This window comes from Ambystoma mexicanum, chromosome 5p (genome assembly GCF_040938575.1).
Source record: "Ambystoma mexicanum isolate Mex_15411 chromosome 5p, UKY_AmexF1_1, whole genome shotgun sequence".
NCBI lineage: Eukaryota > Metazoa > Chordata > Amphibia > Caudata > Ambystomatidae > Ambystoma > Ambystoma mexicanum.
This window is the reverse complement of record NC_090930.1, coordinates 857,235,283-857,249,740: the sequence shown is the minus strand read 5'-3', so window position 1 is coordinate 857,249,740 and position 14,458 is coordinate 857,235,283. Positions and strand designations below refer to the sequence as shown.

The 14,458-nt window shown below is 47.9% G+C and overlaps 1 protein-coding gene across 1 annotated transcript in view; it reads right to left on the bottom strand.

Moving 5' to 3' along the window:
• The window catches only part of LOC138481718 (mediator of RNA polymerase II transcription subunit 1-like), a 1,164,040-nt gene that overhangs the window by 20,503 nt on the left and 1,129,079 nt on the right, over positions 1 to 14,458 (bottom strand). The window contains exon 16 of the mRNA XM_069613834.1: positions 11,617 to 11,725. Within this exon, the coding sequence (XP_069469935.1) occupies positions 11,617 to 11,725 (109 nt within the window). The remainder of the gene's footprint in view (positions 1 to 11,616; positions 11,726 to 14,458) is intronic.

The following is a 14,458-nucleotide window of genomic DNA, read 5'->3' as shown; positions in this document are numbered from 1 at the left end:
AGCTAGCCTGATGGCCCTCAGCTCCAAAAGATTTATGTGAAGTCTGGACTCTGATGGAGACCAACGACCACTGGTGGTCAGCTCATTGGCATGAGCCCCCCCATCCTGTGAGGGAAGCATCCATCGCTACCATCACCTCCGACCACGGTTGCCAAAATGGCTCTCCCTTCATCAGATTCCCTTCGCTGGCCCACAACAGAAGATCCTGTGAGACCGTGAGCGGAATCTGAAGGAGATCCGACATCTTGCCCGAGAATTGGGACCACTGCGTCCTGACGGCCCATTGAAGGGATCTCATCTGTAGTCTGGCCTCCGGCACCAGAAAAATGCAGGATGCCATGAGGCCGAGCAACCTTAAGAATTTTAAAGCTGGGAGAGACTGGGCATGTTGAAATTTGCCAACCATCTGGACAATGTGATGAGCCCTCACCTTGGGAGGCGAGCACTTCCCCCCAAGGATGTGCCCAACACAGCCCGATGTACTGGAGCTGTCTTGAAATTGAAGGAGAAGCCCAGCTTGTGACGGGAGTGGCAGGTGAGGCTGAGATGATCCAAAGCCTGTTCGGGAGAATGCACTCGGATCAGCCAGTCGTCCAGGTAGGGGTAGATGGGAACCCCTGCCCCCTCTCCTGAGATACGCTACCACCACCACCATGAGCTTGGCTAAGACCCTCAGCTGGAGTTCAACTAGAATGGTAGGACCCGAATCTGAAAGTGTGAGCTGCTAACGGTGAACCTCAGGTATTTTCTGTGTTTTGGATGGATCGGCACATGAAAATAAGCATCCTGTAGGTCCAATGACACCAACCAATCCTGAAATCGAAGGGCCTGAAGGACCTGAGAAAGAGTGACCATCTTGAACTTGTCCTTCCTGAGGAACTTGTTCAAGCGACGCAAGTCCAAGGTGGGTCTCAGTCCTGCGTATTTCTTGGGAATCAAAAAAATATGTGGAATACCAGCCCTTGTTCCGCTCAGCCACAGGCACTAGTTCTATATCACCTTTCTCCAGCATGGTCAAGATTTCTTGCACAAGGAGTGGATCCAGAATCTTCAAAGAGTTTCCCCAGTGGATTGTCGTGATGTCGATTTAGGAAGGGTAGGCAGTAGCCGTGGGCTATTGTTTCCAGAACCCACACATTTGAAGTAATGGCTCGCCACTCTTTGAGATGCTGAGACAGTCTGTCCCCAACTGGCGAACAATGAGTCCTGGGCTCATAGCTGTTTTGGAGTGGCTGTGGCAGCGCCTCAAGGCAAAGAGACAGCTGCTTGAGCAGCTTTGGCACCTCGTCCACGTCCACCGCAAAGACCCTTACTGTGCCCCTTTGACTGGCCGCTCCTCTCACTCTACCAAACGAGGAGTGGTAATGAAAGGAACCCCTCCACTGCTGTCCCCTAGGATGAAAAGGCAGAGGTTGATGCACAGCAGCGCCCAAGTATTTAGCAGCTGCTCTGGAGGTCTGCAACCTCTCAAGGCTCTCGTCAACCTTGCTGCCAAACAAATGAGCCATCAAAGGGCATGTTGAGAAGACGGGCCTGCACGTCCGTCGCAAATCCTGACTTCCGCAACCACGCAAACCTGCATATCACGGTGCTCGCAACCATGGACCGGCTGACACTGTCTGCCGTGTTCAACCCAGACTGAAGGGATTCACACATGGCATCCTTGCCACCCTGCATAATAGCAAGGAACCCATCCCTTTCTGCCCCTTCGGGAATTTGCTCAGCCGCCAGAGAGACAATTCCACAGCGAGTGAAAATTTGGTCGAGGCACAGGTGGAGTTGGCTGATTTAAGGGCCATACTCCCAGCCGAAAATACCTTGCGTGCCCATCCATCGAAGCGCTTGTCGTCCCTATCTGGAGGGATGGTAGGTTACGCTGCCTGCCTCGAGGTGGTCATGGGCACCTGAACCACCAAACTCTCAGGAGTGGGGTGAGTGGATAGGTGGCTGGGGTTGCTACAGGATGGGTGGTATTTCTTAGTCAACGACTTGTTGACCGCCGGAAGAGATTCCGGGCTGTTCCAAGCAGCAGCCACCCTTTTCTGTAACGACATGTGAAAAGGCAACACTGGGTCAGTGGACGGACCCTGGTTTAAAACTCCATTTTAGGAGTGGTGTCCAGGCCACTGGCTTCATGTAAAGACTGACGCAGATCCTCCAATTGACTGTCCTCAGAGAAAACCATGTCAGGAGATTCAGGAGCGTCACCAGGAGCATCAAAAGGCTCCATCTCCACATCCGACCTCTCCTCATCCTCCTAAATATCTTGCAGAGTGTGAAAGAACTCCCTGCTAGGTACAGGAATAGACCTGGAGTCCACTCGGGTCCTTACAGTCTTAGACAGAGCCTTTCTCAGAGGTTCCACAGCTCTAGGGGCCTCCAACGGCAAGTTCAGACCTGTAGGCCCTGATGGCGTCGAGGGCTTCAGCGTTGCCGTCGACAATGGCACTGAGGGCTCTGAGGGCAAGGCCCCGACGGCCGCACTGGATGGGCATGGCGCCAACGGGGTCGACACCTTCCTCGAAACGTTCCCAGACTTAGACGGTCTCACCGAGGATGAGAACCACGACCTGGATCTGGCACTTCTCTGGCGATCTACCGGAGCCTTGTCCGAATGGGACCTCGACGGTTCCCAATGCTCATCACACCGCCTGCCTGGGTCCAAAAGCAGGCAAACGTCGGACCGAGACTATTCCTCACCGGCTTCAACCGAAGGTGCGGACGGGGCAGTGCTCTGAGATTGAAAAATCTCCAACATTTTCTCCCTGAATGCCTCCCACTCCTCCGGAATAGAGGATTTAGTGGGGCAAGCCACTTTCCTCACGGAGCCATCATCCGACGAGGACGGGGAAGGCGACCAGCGACGCTGCTTCTGGGAGGGCCTCGACGAGGACGACGAGTGGCGAGAACCACTCCGGGACCGAGATCCCCTGGACTCCTTACAACGGGGAGAGTCACCCCTCGAGTCGTGGGTGGAAAGACCATACCCGACCTACCTGCAACTTCCCCTTACGCAAGGCCTGGCAGTCAACGACTGGCACTTCAAGCAGTCGTCAGTGTTGTGGCTCTCACCCAGACACCACAAGCAGATACGGAGGCCGTCGAGGGACATCGACCTGACGCCATCGACGCAGGACGCCCTCAGCCACAAAATTTCCAAAGCAGCACAGCTGCGGACATTACATGTCAAAGATGTGGAATACATTGGAGGACGCAATCCATTCGAAGTGTCTCGCATCACCCCCATTAATTTCCCTCTGTCCATTCACGGGCCTACTTAATTTAGTTATCCCTCTTAATATTCATTTCACATTGAGCGTCGCTACCTTTCAGCTAGTCATTTCCCCATTGCCATAACCTCCCTCCTTCCCTGTCCTTGGTCTGGGCTACTCCAATATTTAATTGTGACAAAGCATGCAGCCCCCCCCCCACCTCCTCCACCCCCCCCTGCCATACCTCGCCTCAGTGCCAGCGTTTCCACTTCTCCCCCTGCAATCTTCCCCCCCCCTCTACCCTCCTGACCCTCCCCCTGCCCTCCCCTTCTGCGGCGTTCGGCCTCCCGTAACCCGAAATCTTAGGCAACTTGGCTGAACCACCAGGGTAACGGCCCCTGTCCTTTTCTCTCCAAGTCCCCCTGCTTTTCCTTCCCATTGGAAGTATCCTGGCTGCACCCCACCGCCCCCTCACTCTTCTGTTGTAGCCTGGAGCTTCTTTCCCTCCTTTTAACAGGTCCCCACCCCTCCTGCAGCGCAACCTCAAATCTTTAGAACTGGAACAGCAACAACTAGGGATCGGTTTCCTTTTCAACTCAACCATTCCCCACCCTCCCCCTCTCCTCATCCCCTTTCCAACCAACAAACCAACAGTCCTGCCCCCTGGCATATAGGCTCAGGGTTTCACAACCCCTGTTTGTTTATTTATTTTATTTATATAGCGCATCTAACCCAAGGGTATCTGGGCGCATTACAATTTACAAGGTTACTTAGGCATTTTACACATAGATCAAGGTATATAGGCTGGACTATTGCAACAACCTCTTTCTAAATCTGCCTGCTTCTACTCTCCGCCCTCTGCAACTTATCCAGAACAGGACTGCAAGACTTGTCCTTGGCCTCAAGCCCAGGGATCGTATCTCTCCAGGACTGAAATCTCTGCACTGGCTCCCAGTGGCTGCGAGGATTAAGTTCAAAACCCTTTGCATCGTCCACAAGGCCTTCTGGGGCCTGAGGCCTCAATACCTTCAACTCTCTCTCCTTCAATATCTCCCTTCGAGCTCTCCGCTCATCTGCCTCCAACTCCCTCAGGGTCAGTCGCTTCTCCAAGCAACAAGTTGGTGGTAGATCTCTTTCTTCGGCTGGTGCCTCCCTCTGGAACAGCCTCTCTGCCTCCCTTAAACTTGAGGAGAACAATCTCCGGTTCCGGAAGCACCTCAAAACCTTTCTCTTTACTTCTGCTTTTTCTCTTCCTCTCCTCTGCTGACCTCCTGCCTGTAACCGGAACAGCAGCGGCCACTTGGACACCCTCTGATCTCGGGCCCAGGTCTCCCGCCAGCGTCACACACCTGCACTGCCCACCTGGCAATCCCCGCACTTGGGGACTGTTTCTGTATCCCTACAGTCCCCCCTACCAGTCCTTGACACCAGATGTCTGCACTTACCCATGCACTTGCCACTAGCTGGCCGTTACTTATTGTTAAATTTTTCCATGTACTGCACTGTCCCTGCCCCCCTCCAACGCACTTGCGCGATCCGAATGACACCTGGCCTAGTAAGATCGTTGTCTGTCCTCCCTTTTGTTCATCTCCCTTGCCTCTTTGCGCCGTGAAACACTTGTGTATAGGCACGTTATAAATGCTATATCATATCATCATATATACAGTCTAGGCAATTCTAAAGGCTAGATTAACAATACTATTGACAGAATGGTGCCGGCATACAGAGTGCAATAGGTTTTGCAGCAGTCCTACATAATAGTAATGTATCGTACTAGGTGGGCACATTTCTTAACAATCCAGTGAGAATAGCCACGTTTTAGTTTCTTTTCCGAAAATGTGGTGTGAAGGCGTGGATCTTTAGGCTGCAGGCAACGAGTTCCAAAGCTGTGCAGCCAGGACTGGGAAGCTGCTTCCCTCTGCTTTCTTTAGTTTGAAATTGGGTACCTTGAGATAGTTAGCGTGAAGGGACCGGATGGGACATTCAGAGGTATGCTTGATGAATTTGTTCACCAGGTATTTCGGGGCCTGGTTAGAGAGGCATCTAAACGTCAAGTTGAGGGTTTTTGAAATTGACTCTGTCTTTCATGGCCAGCCATTTAGTGGAGCATCTGGCATTGGAGATATGCTGCATTCTAGGGAAGCTTAGTGCAGTTCTAAGGGCGTTATTTTGTAACGTTTGCAGCTTGTTGATGTTCTGTTTGCTGGACCCTAGGTACAGTGCATTACAATAGTCTAGCTTAGAAAGAACATGGCTAATGTAATGCAGCTGTCGGTAGAAAGAAATGGTTTACATGCGTTAATAAGTTTGCATGTGTAGCTGGTAGCTGAGGCGGTAGCATTAACTTGTCTGTTCAGATTCAGTGCAGAGTCTAGGTAAAAGCCTGGGGTTTTTGCCTCTTTGGATACAGTAATGTTTAAACCATCAATGTTGAATGTTGTGTATAGGCCGCTGAGTTTGCTATGTTTAGTTGGTGAGCCAATGAGCAGAATTTCCGTCTTCTCTTGAGACAAAGCCCATGAGTAGCCATCCAGGCTTGTATGAGGAGGTAAATTTTATTAATCCGTGCCTCGTCTGTCTTGTAGTCACCTGTGATTGGAATGAGAATCTGGGTGTCGTCTGCATAATTAGTGTAGGAGACACCCAGATTGTCAAGATCGTCAAACAGGGGCTTTGTGAAGACGTTGTACATGGTAGGTAAGATGCAAGAACCCTGTGGTGCTCCACAGGTTACAGGGACTGAGTCTGCTGAGTCTGTAGAGGAGAAGACTCAGAGCGGTTGTCTAAGAAAGATTGGATCCATGCTGTGGCCTCTTTGGAAAAGTGGGCAGATGACGACAGATGATTGCAGAGGACCTGGTGCTCCACCAAGTCAAAAGCGGCAGACAGGTCTAAGAGTAGGAGGATGGCTAGTTCCCCCTTGTCCTTCAACGCATCCATTTAGTTTTTTAAGTCAGTGAGTGCCGTTTCCGTTTCTATAAAACGGATCACACATGACAATTAGTCTTATCCCCTTCAGGTGGTCTCCTTTGTGGATTGCAGGGTGCCTTCCATGGTCCGCCATCGGACCACTGGGTATTCGCCTCCCAGCTGCCCCTTCCTCTGCTTCTCCATCCTTGCCTTCTGATTGGGGTGCCACAAGTTCTTCTGTGGCGTGAATAATTTCCTCCTCTGTTACTAAGTGGAGTCTCTCTCCTTCCCATTTGAATCACCCCCTTCTCCTGAAGCCATCTAGTCAGGGGACCACATTTCTTTTGTCTCATCATAGTCTGGGACGAGAGGTCCTGGAATATCGCCACTGTAGAATCCTTGTATTCGATCGATCCCATCTGCCTTGTCTTTTCCAGGATGGCAGCCATGCCCCTGTAATAATGTAGCCTCGCCAGCACTGAGCGGGGACCTCCGTTTACTCCCCCTGCACAGTGTACATGAACCAGGGCTATTCGCTCCCCCTCCTTAGCCCCCAGGACCATCCCTATGATTTTTGGGATTTTCCTTTCAAGCCCCCATTGACTCTCCCTCCTTTTCCTTCAAGCTGAAAAAGCAGAGGTTATTGTGCCTCTCTCTATTCTCAATATCATCCACCTTCAGTCCAACTCTGCTTCTTTCCTTTCAATGTCCCAGAGACACGCCTTGATCTGCGACTTTAACACCCCTGGGAGGTTTGGTTCGCCTCCACCCTGTCTAACCTTTCTTCCAATGTCACCACATTTGCTGTTAAACCTGTCGCTTTAGCTCCAATGTCTGTTCTCATTCCCCGAATTTCCTCCAGGATCATCTGAATGTAATTTTTTATTGCTCCTATCTCGGTGGGGCAGGGCCCTCAATTGACCTTTTCCGGCACGTTGCTGCTGTTACCTCTGTTTAGATATTTGTACTTTGCGAGCGTCTTTCTCCAACTCATCGACCAGGCCCAACCTTTCCACTCCGTTGTTTATCCTCTTCCTGCTGATCGCACCTCCACAGGGGAGTCCTTCCACCGGTGCTCACTTCACCTCTTGCAGTCCTTTGAGGAGACTCCTTCACCTCGACTCCCCCTCTCCACTGCACCGATGCACAGGCAGCACTACACGCCTGTTTCACCCATCCACTGATCACTCTACAATCCATGTTCCTCGACCCACTTTTGATCCTGGGGGTGCCTGTGTTCAGCTCTTCACTTGTCCCCTTTTCTGGTCTGTGGTGTTGCTTGGGCTCTCCCTGCCTGGACTGACCCGTCATCTTCCCCGGCCCTTAGGTCCTGGGCCTTCCGCTGCCCCTCTGGCGCCTCCTCTTCCACAGGGAGATCTTCCAACTGTGACACTGCTTGCCTCCCAGTCCCTCTGTTTCTCCCACTGTACTGCCGTGCACTCCAGGGGTGCTCAGTTGGGCCCCCTTCCACTCCCTGGTGGGGGATCCTTCTGCCCACCTTTGTTTTTCTCCCGGGCTCCCTTTTGTGCCATCTCCACCCAACTCCTCACCTCCAGTGCTGCAGGGCTCCAGACTGCTCAACGGACCTCACCGGCTCCTTGGGGGTTGGGCTGGAGGCCTGGGGCCCGACTGTCCGCTGCGGGTGTAGTGCTGCACCAGTGCCTTCTCTCTTCTGCTCCCGACCACGGCAGAGTCTCCCTTCTATTTTCTTTTTTTTTTCTCACAACAGTGCAGGGGACAGGGGAGACAACCTACACCCTTGTCGCACCTCACCCCAGGCCCGGTACAGGCTCCCTGAGCCCTGCCTCATCTTCGCCACTCCCGGCTGTCCCTCACTGTGTACCCTCCTCGCGGCCTGGCTTCTCGCTTCACGGACCGGACACCATTTCGGAGGTTGGTTCTCTGCCGTTACTGGGCCTGGGCACTTCTCTCTCGCTCCTCCATTGCACCTTTATTTTCGCAACTCTGGGACCGCACTTTCACGGTTTCCGAACTATAGGCTCCGCTGATACACTGCTTGATCTCTGGGCAGGGGCCGAAGCTTTACAATCAGGCCACCATTTTGGCTGCGCCCCATGGTGGCCTCTATGGTGATGTTTTGATGTCCATGACTACTACGTCAAATGGTGAGCTAACAAAATGCCTATTTTTATTTGCGAAAGAGGGCGAGGATGTTTTATTAGAAATAGGTTCTAACCAGGAAGAGCTACAATACAGACCATAGCACACTAAACATTGCTTGAGATTATGGGACTGGATTGATGCAATTAAATCATTACACAATTATCCATCCTTGTCACATCCAAGTCTGATGCATTAGAAACAGGGGGTGGTTACACCTTTTCTTGACTATCTATCCTAGTATATTGGCTAGAAACTAATTCCTTAGGTTTTGTTTGAACCTTACTGCGACAAAGGAAATTCTTTTTAGGTATAATATGATTGAACAAATAGACCTGAAATGTAGCTTTTGTCGGGATGAGAATGTCGAAACTATCAGACATCTCATGATGGAGTGTCCCTTCCTGCAGTCTCTACGTGAATGGTACTTTAGCAAGTACCTGGTTTCAGGTGCCTTAACGGATGTGGAACTCCGTTGGAAGAGATGCTTAGGGGGTTTTGTAACCTCTGACCGGAGATCAGTTGTAGGTTTTTTAAGATCGATAGCTAGTTACATTTTTTAGACTTAATTATGTTTATGTTATTTTTGTATAAACTTTTACTCTGTTTTAACAGCAATCAATTGACTTTAGTGATGTTTAATCTGGTTTTAGCTTTAAATTACTTGTACCAAATGGTATGTAGGCCTTGTGCCTTCTTATTTTTTTGCACTATTGTACTGTATTTTAACTCATGTAATTTTGATTCATGAATTGTATAGTTAAAGGCTGCTTTTCAGCCATATAGCTAAATAAAAAAATACAAAATAAGAGTAATATCACTTCTAAATGAGGTTAGTGCTGAGATTTAAAATGTAGGAACCCGATTGATCCGGAAAGCAGGTACTCAACAGGTCCCCAAATTGTGTACCTGTGGGACTCTATTGACTGTTGTGAAGAAGTAACGAGCCTAGTTATGGGCAATTCCAGTGGTGTGACCAGAGTGGGGGTGGGGGTGAGTGGGGGGCAGGTGCCTCTCCAAGCCACAGGATGAAAGGCCCTGGGGTGGACTGGGGAGGATCCGATGGTTACACCCACTTAGGCCCTTACTGAGGCAAGCAGCAGTCACAGTACATAGATGCAAAAAGATCATGTTAAAGCTACCAAGGAATCAGGATTTCTCCAAAATCACTGCAAAAATAATGTACAATTGCATCTGTGTCGCAGTCGGAACAGGTTCCTGATTGCTATGCAGGAAAAGTACAAGTTCCCTTTAAGGAAATGGAACATTGAGAACAGGATCAACATATATAAGGATATCCAGCATTCCCCTTCGGTATTGGGTTCTTTGAAATTCCTCTAAGGCACCTGCTTGGCAAACCAATGTAGACAGCAGGAGGACTTTGAAAGGTCACATATGACTTGCCGAGTGACAACTCTGAGGGCTCACATGCCACAAGCATTATGTTCACAACATGTGCGGGTGGATAAGAATCGCCGCTGTTACAGTTACCAACCACTGGGGAATCCGCAAACGATAAAACATACCACAACCTGCACTAATTTGCAGAGGATAAACATTAGCAAATTACTATCTAAGATGGCAGATCAGCCCATTAAAGGCTTGGCCTACACTCAGGCCACCTCTGTAGTCAAGAGGAAACGGGTAGGTGCAGCAAATTACAGAGCCTTTACTAAATTCCAAACACAGGTGCAGACCTTCACCCCAGAGCCCAGCCCATGGGGCAGCAACCCAGTCAAGTCAGTGTGGGTTTTTGGAAACTGTTGTGGTTGGTATAAGTTGGTGATATTGAAATTAGTTGGTCACATGAGTTTGAATAGGAAGTTCGAGATTCCAGGGGGACGAAGGAGGAGGTAGAAAATAAGGAGGAAGGTGGTGGAAGAAGAAGTTGAAATGGTTGGTAAACAACAGGGGGCAGTGAAAGAGGATAAGGCGGGGAACATCAGGAGAAGGGTTTGAGAACAATAAAGAGATGATTGAATAAAATGTGATAGATGGGGTAGGAAGATACGACGAGGCTAGTTGGGTCCAAGTCAGTGGGTAGGGGAAAAGCCCCCGCCTGAAGGGGTTGGACCAAAGAGGAGGGACGAGCATGTGGTAGAACATCGAGGGAAGACATGCACAGAACATAAAGGAGTTAAGGAGTTTAAACATCAGGTCCTTGGAGCTGAGGGTGACTAGGCCCCAACACAGCAATGTGGGGCCTCTGGTAGAAGAACCTAACAATGCTACAGGCCCAGACAAAGGGAGAGACTACCACAGAGAAGAGTGTGGGACTCCCCCTAAAAACTGGTGAAGAGAGACTTGAAGTACCCAAAAAAACAGGATGCAGGAAATCCTAAAGCCCGAGATTGATCAGACATTGTAAGTTGAGGTGGGACTGTCTAGTGGTGGCTGGAAAGAATTGCTTGTAGATCAACGGGTTATGAATCACATTGTTATTCTGGTCCTTTGTACGATCCACTCAGCTATATGACACTGTCCAAGTTAGTTCTATGAACACTACATCATATTTTCCCAATTCTCACGTTGTACACTTGTTTCTCATACGCTATGGTTTTCTACTCCTTATGCCCACTTTACACCTCAATCATTCCACAAGTTTTATTGTGCACCCCAGAGAAAAATAGTTTTAGCAAAAATGATACAGCTGTGCCACCAGTACATATCCATTGTAGGAGACCGAAAATTTCACTTAAAGAAGAGGCTGAGCATTGCCGAAGTTGCAAAATTAGGGAGCCTGGAATTAATCACACCTAGTAACCCAATCTAGACTCAGTGTAGCCATTTTATTTTGTATGTGCAAGCTCTTAAATCCTAGCTAAACAGCCACAGTAGGTTATTAGATTCAGAATACATCAGTCAAGTCGCTAGTTTATTACAGATGTCCAAAGATGCCGAATAGCACATGTGGTTGCTTGTTATCCCACACATGGAGGACATAGTTCAAGCGACATTGCTCTTTATGCAACAGGGTCCGACTGCGTTGCATAGGATATGATCTTCCAATGCAATTGCACCGCCAAACAAAAGACTAAGAAATGCTGCACCAAGTGTTTGCCAGTGGTTCAGCAGCATAGGCTTGTGCGTCTCCATAACTCTTTTAGTTATTGAAATGTTCTTGCAATCACAGAGCTCTCTATTAAGAGGTGACGCCATCCTACTAAGTCATAACTAAGATATGTCGATGCTGACAGAATTTGCAGGAAAACACTACTTTCAAACATAGATTTAGTACTTGGAAGGGAACGGTTTCGGACACAATCGGAAGATCAAATTTTGCAGATAGATCACAAAAAGTGTAAGTTCTACTAATTGTAGCCAACAGATATCCACAATGGCAAACAAATCAACATCACCCACACAGACTTACCATTCCATTACTTTAACAATAAACTCATTAGTGCAGATTGAGGCAAGGCTTTCAGAATCCACATGGAGTTTACACTGAAGTTGTTGTGAGTTTACGACATCGACAGCAACTGTGAAGAAAGAATAACGCAAGTTTTAAATTGTGAAATAATTATCGTGCTTACAGCACAAGTGTATTCTGTATTTGTATTAGTCTAACAGAATGCTGTGGTCTTCACAGTCCCGCAGTTGCCCTTGCGTGCACTTGCTCTAAACAGAAACACAGGAAACAGTGATGAATGAAAAGTTGTGATTCTAACAGAACCACTGGGAGTGCTTCCAAGTTTCTCTGCCCCATTACAGAAGGGGAAAACTTAAGTGGAAATCGACGTTGGTCAGTGACAGTCCAGTCTAAATCTATGGGAACTAGAGGCTGCCCTTAGGAATGTATTGTGCGTATAATATATTAAAGGCATTTCTTCATCGCTTTCTCTTGTTTTAGTGAGTCCAACTTTCTGGGCCTATGGACCCAAGCTACACTTTAACGATGACTAGCAACAAGCTCAAATGTATGTGGGGTTGCGGCCCCACGCATAAGGAGTGAGATCTGGCATTTTTTGTCACACTGCTACTTTTGGGGAGGGGCCAAGCACGATTTACATTCGATTTTACACTTCTGTAATGGCACAGAAGTGCTAAAGTGAATGGAATTTAAGATGAGCCGCGGAATTCCTAATGGTCAGCATTCATTCAAAGCTTTCCATTCATTTGTTTTCTTCAATTGCTCTTTACACACCAATGATGAAAGGTATTATACCAGCTAGGACTGACCGCTTATGCATTGCTTGTGTAAAGTGTACCGAAAACAGCCTTATGAGAACCTCTGTATGTATAAACAAAATCACTACAGGAGACAAGTAGGAAACAGACTTCATGATGAAAACAGATTTTATTTTAAGACAAACCTATAGAGAAAAACATTAAAAAAAATGAATTGCATGCCGAAGACAGATAAGACTATATAAAACTGAAATCCTCGAAGCAAAAAACTACACAATACCAAATGCACAACAAAAGCAAGCAAAATGCGAAAGATGTTCAGCATCATCAACGTGTTAGGAAGCAAACCGCCTGCATTAACACATCCACTCCTTCCCAGAAACTATGTGATGACCTGAAAGAAAATCCACCATCCAGCAGGTCATCAAGAGTTTTCCCAAGAACACAAACAACAACTCCACCAACTCCGGAATTAACCACCAGACTACACTTGTTCCTACCAATTTCAACAGAAAAATGTGCCAACCGAGTGAATCAAAGCAACAAAGCAGGATCACTAGCAGACCCTGACCCACCAGACATCTACAAAATTATCTTCACCCAGGATACGCCTGCAAAATACTTCCAGGAAACTTTAACCATTCACTGGCAACAGGAGCTAAACTAAGAAGCTTCAAAGCAGCTTAAAATAAACATCCCTTGGCCGGCGAAATTCCTAGAAAGCTACGTATATTAACAAATCCTGGAAAACGTACAGAACAATTAGAAACTATACCAGACACAAGTCACTTTCAAACCGAGGAGAGGAGAGGAAACCGTGCTACTATCCATCTGGGATGACCTAAAAACTAACGACTCCAACATCACAGTTCACTGCGAAATCCTTATAAAAAGGCTCCAAAAAAATATGAATCAGCAACTTTGCTTTGCTATGGTTAGTCCTTTCTCAGAGAAATGATGGAAACAACCTTGCTAACCCCTTTTAACTCAGAACTACGCGCATCAAGCTGTGGAGTTCCACAAGGCTCATCCCTCTCGCCACTACTCTTCAACATCTACATGGCACTCTGATCAAAAGACATGGATTCACCTGCTACAATTACGCAGATGACACAAATCATCTATAAAATCAGCACTACTGGAGAACCAGACCAAACTCTTATAAACTGCATCACACAAATAAAGGAATGGATGAGCACTAACAGCCTTAAACTCAACCCTTACGAAACAGAAATCATGATCATGCCCAAATCCCTGTTGAACCAACATCACATTCCACTGCCTAGCTAAACAGACCAGAACATTCCAAAGTAGTTACAAATCTCAGAATATTAATGGGCAATAACTTAACACCCAACCCACAAGTCAATGCATTAGAAAAGAAGCACTTCTTCCACCTAGGCACAAATAGATGCTACCTTTCCACACATTCACATATAGAACACTCATCATATCTCCCTTGTCATGTCAAGATTAGACTACACCAACAGCATCTACCTTTGAATGCCAGTCTACCTCACCAAAAAAACGACTGACTGCAAAACGCAGTGGTAAGACTACTCCCCAGACTCACTAAGAGAGAACACATCACACAAGCACAGAGAAACCTACACTGGCTACCAGTCAAAAAAAGAATTTACTTCAACACCCTCTGAATGACCCACATAGCAATCCATGGCACGGAATTCATATAGGAAGACATCTCCATCTACAAACCCGAAATCCAGCAATGACATTAGTCTTGAACCAAAGCAATATTCAAAACGGAAATTTGGTGGATCAGCATTCTTTTGCACCTCGGCAAAACTTTGGAACTCACTGCACATGGAAGTAGGAACAACAGAAGAACACCATAAATTCTGAAAACGACTATAAAGCCTGGCTCTTACTGACCCACATAAACAGAAAGTACCGTCGAAGAGAAACACCTGACCAGGACACAAGAAGAGACACCCCAAACCATTGCACAACCAAAACCAAAGCAACCGAATCTGGGCGGGCCCAGCGAAGGCAACGCATATTAACGCCAACCACCGTGCAAGGAACTGAGCATAACCAAACCAAAGTAGCCCACAAGAACGCAG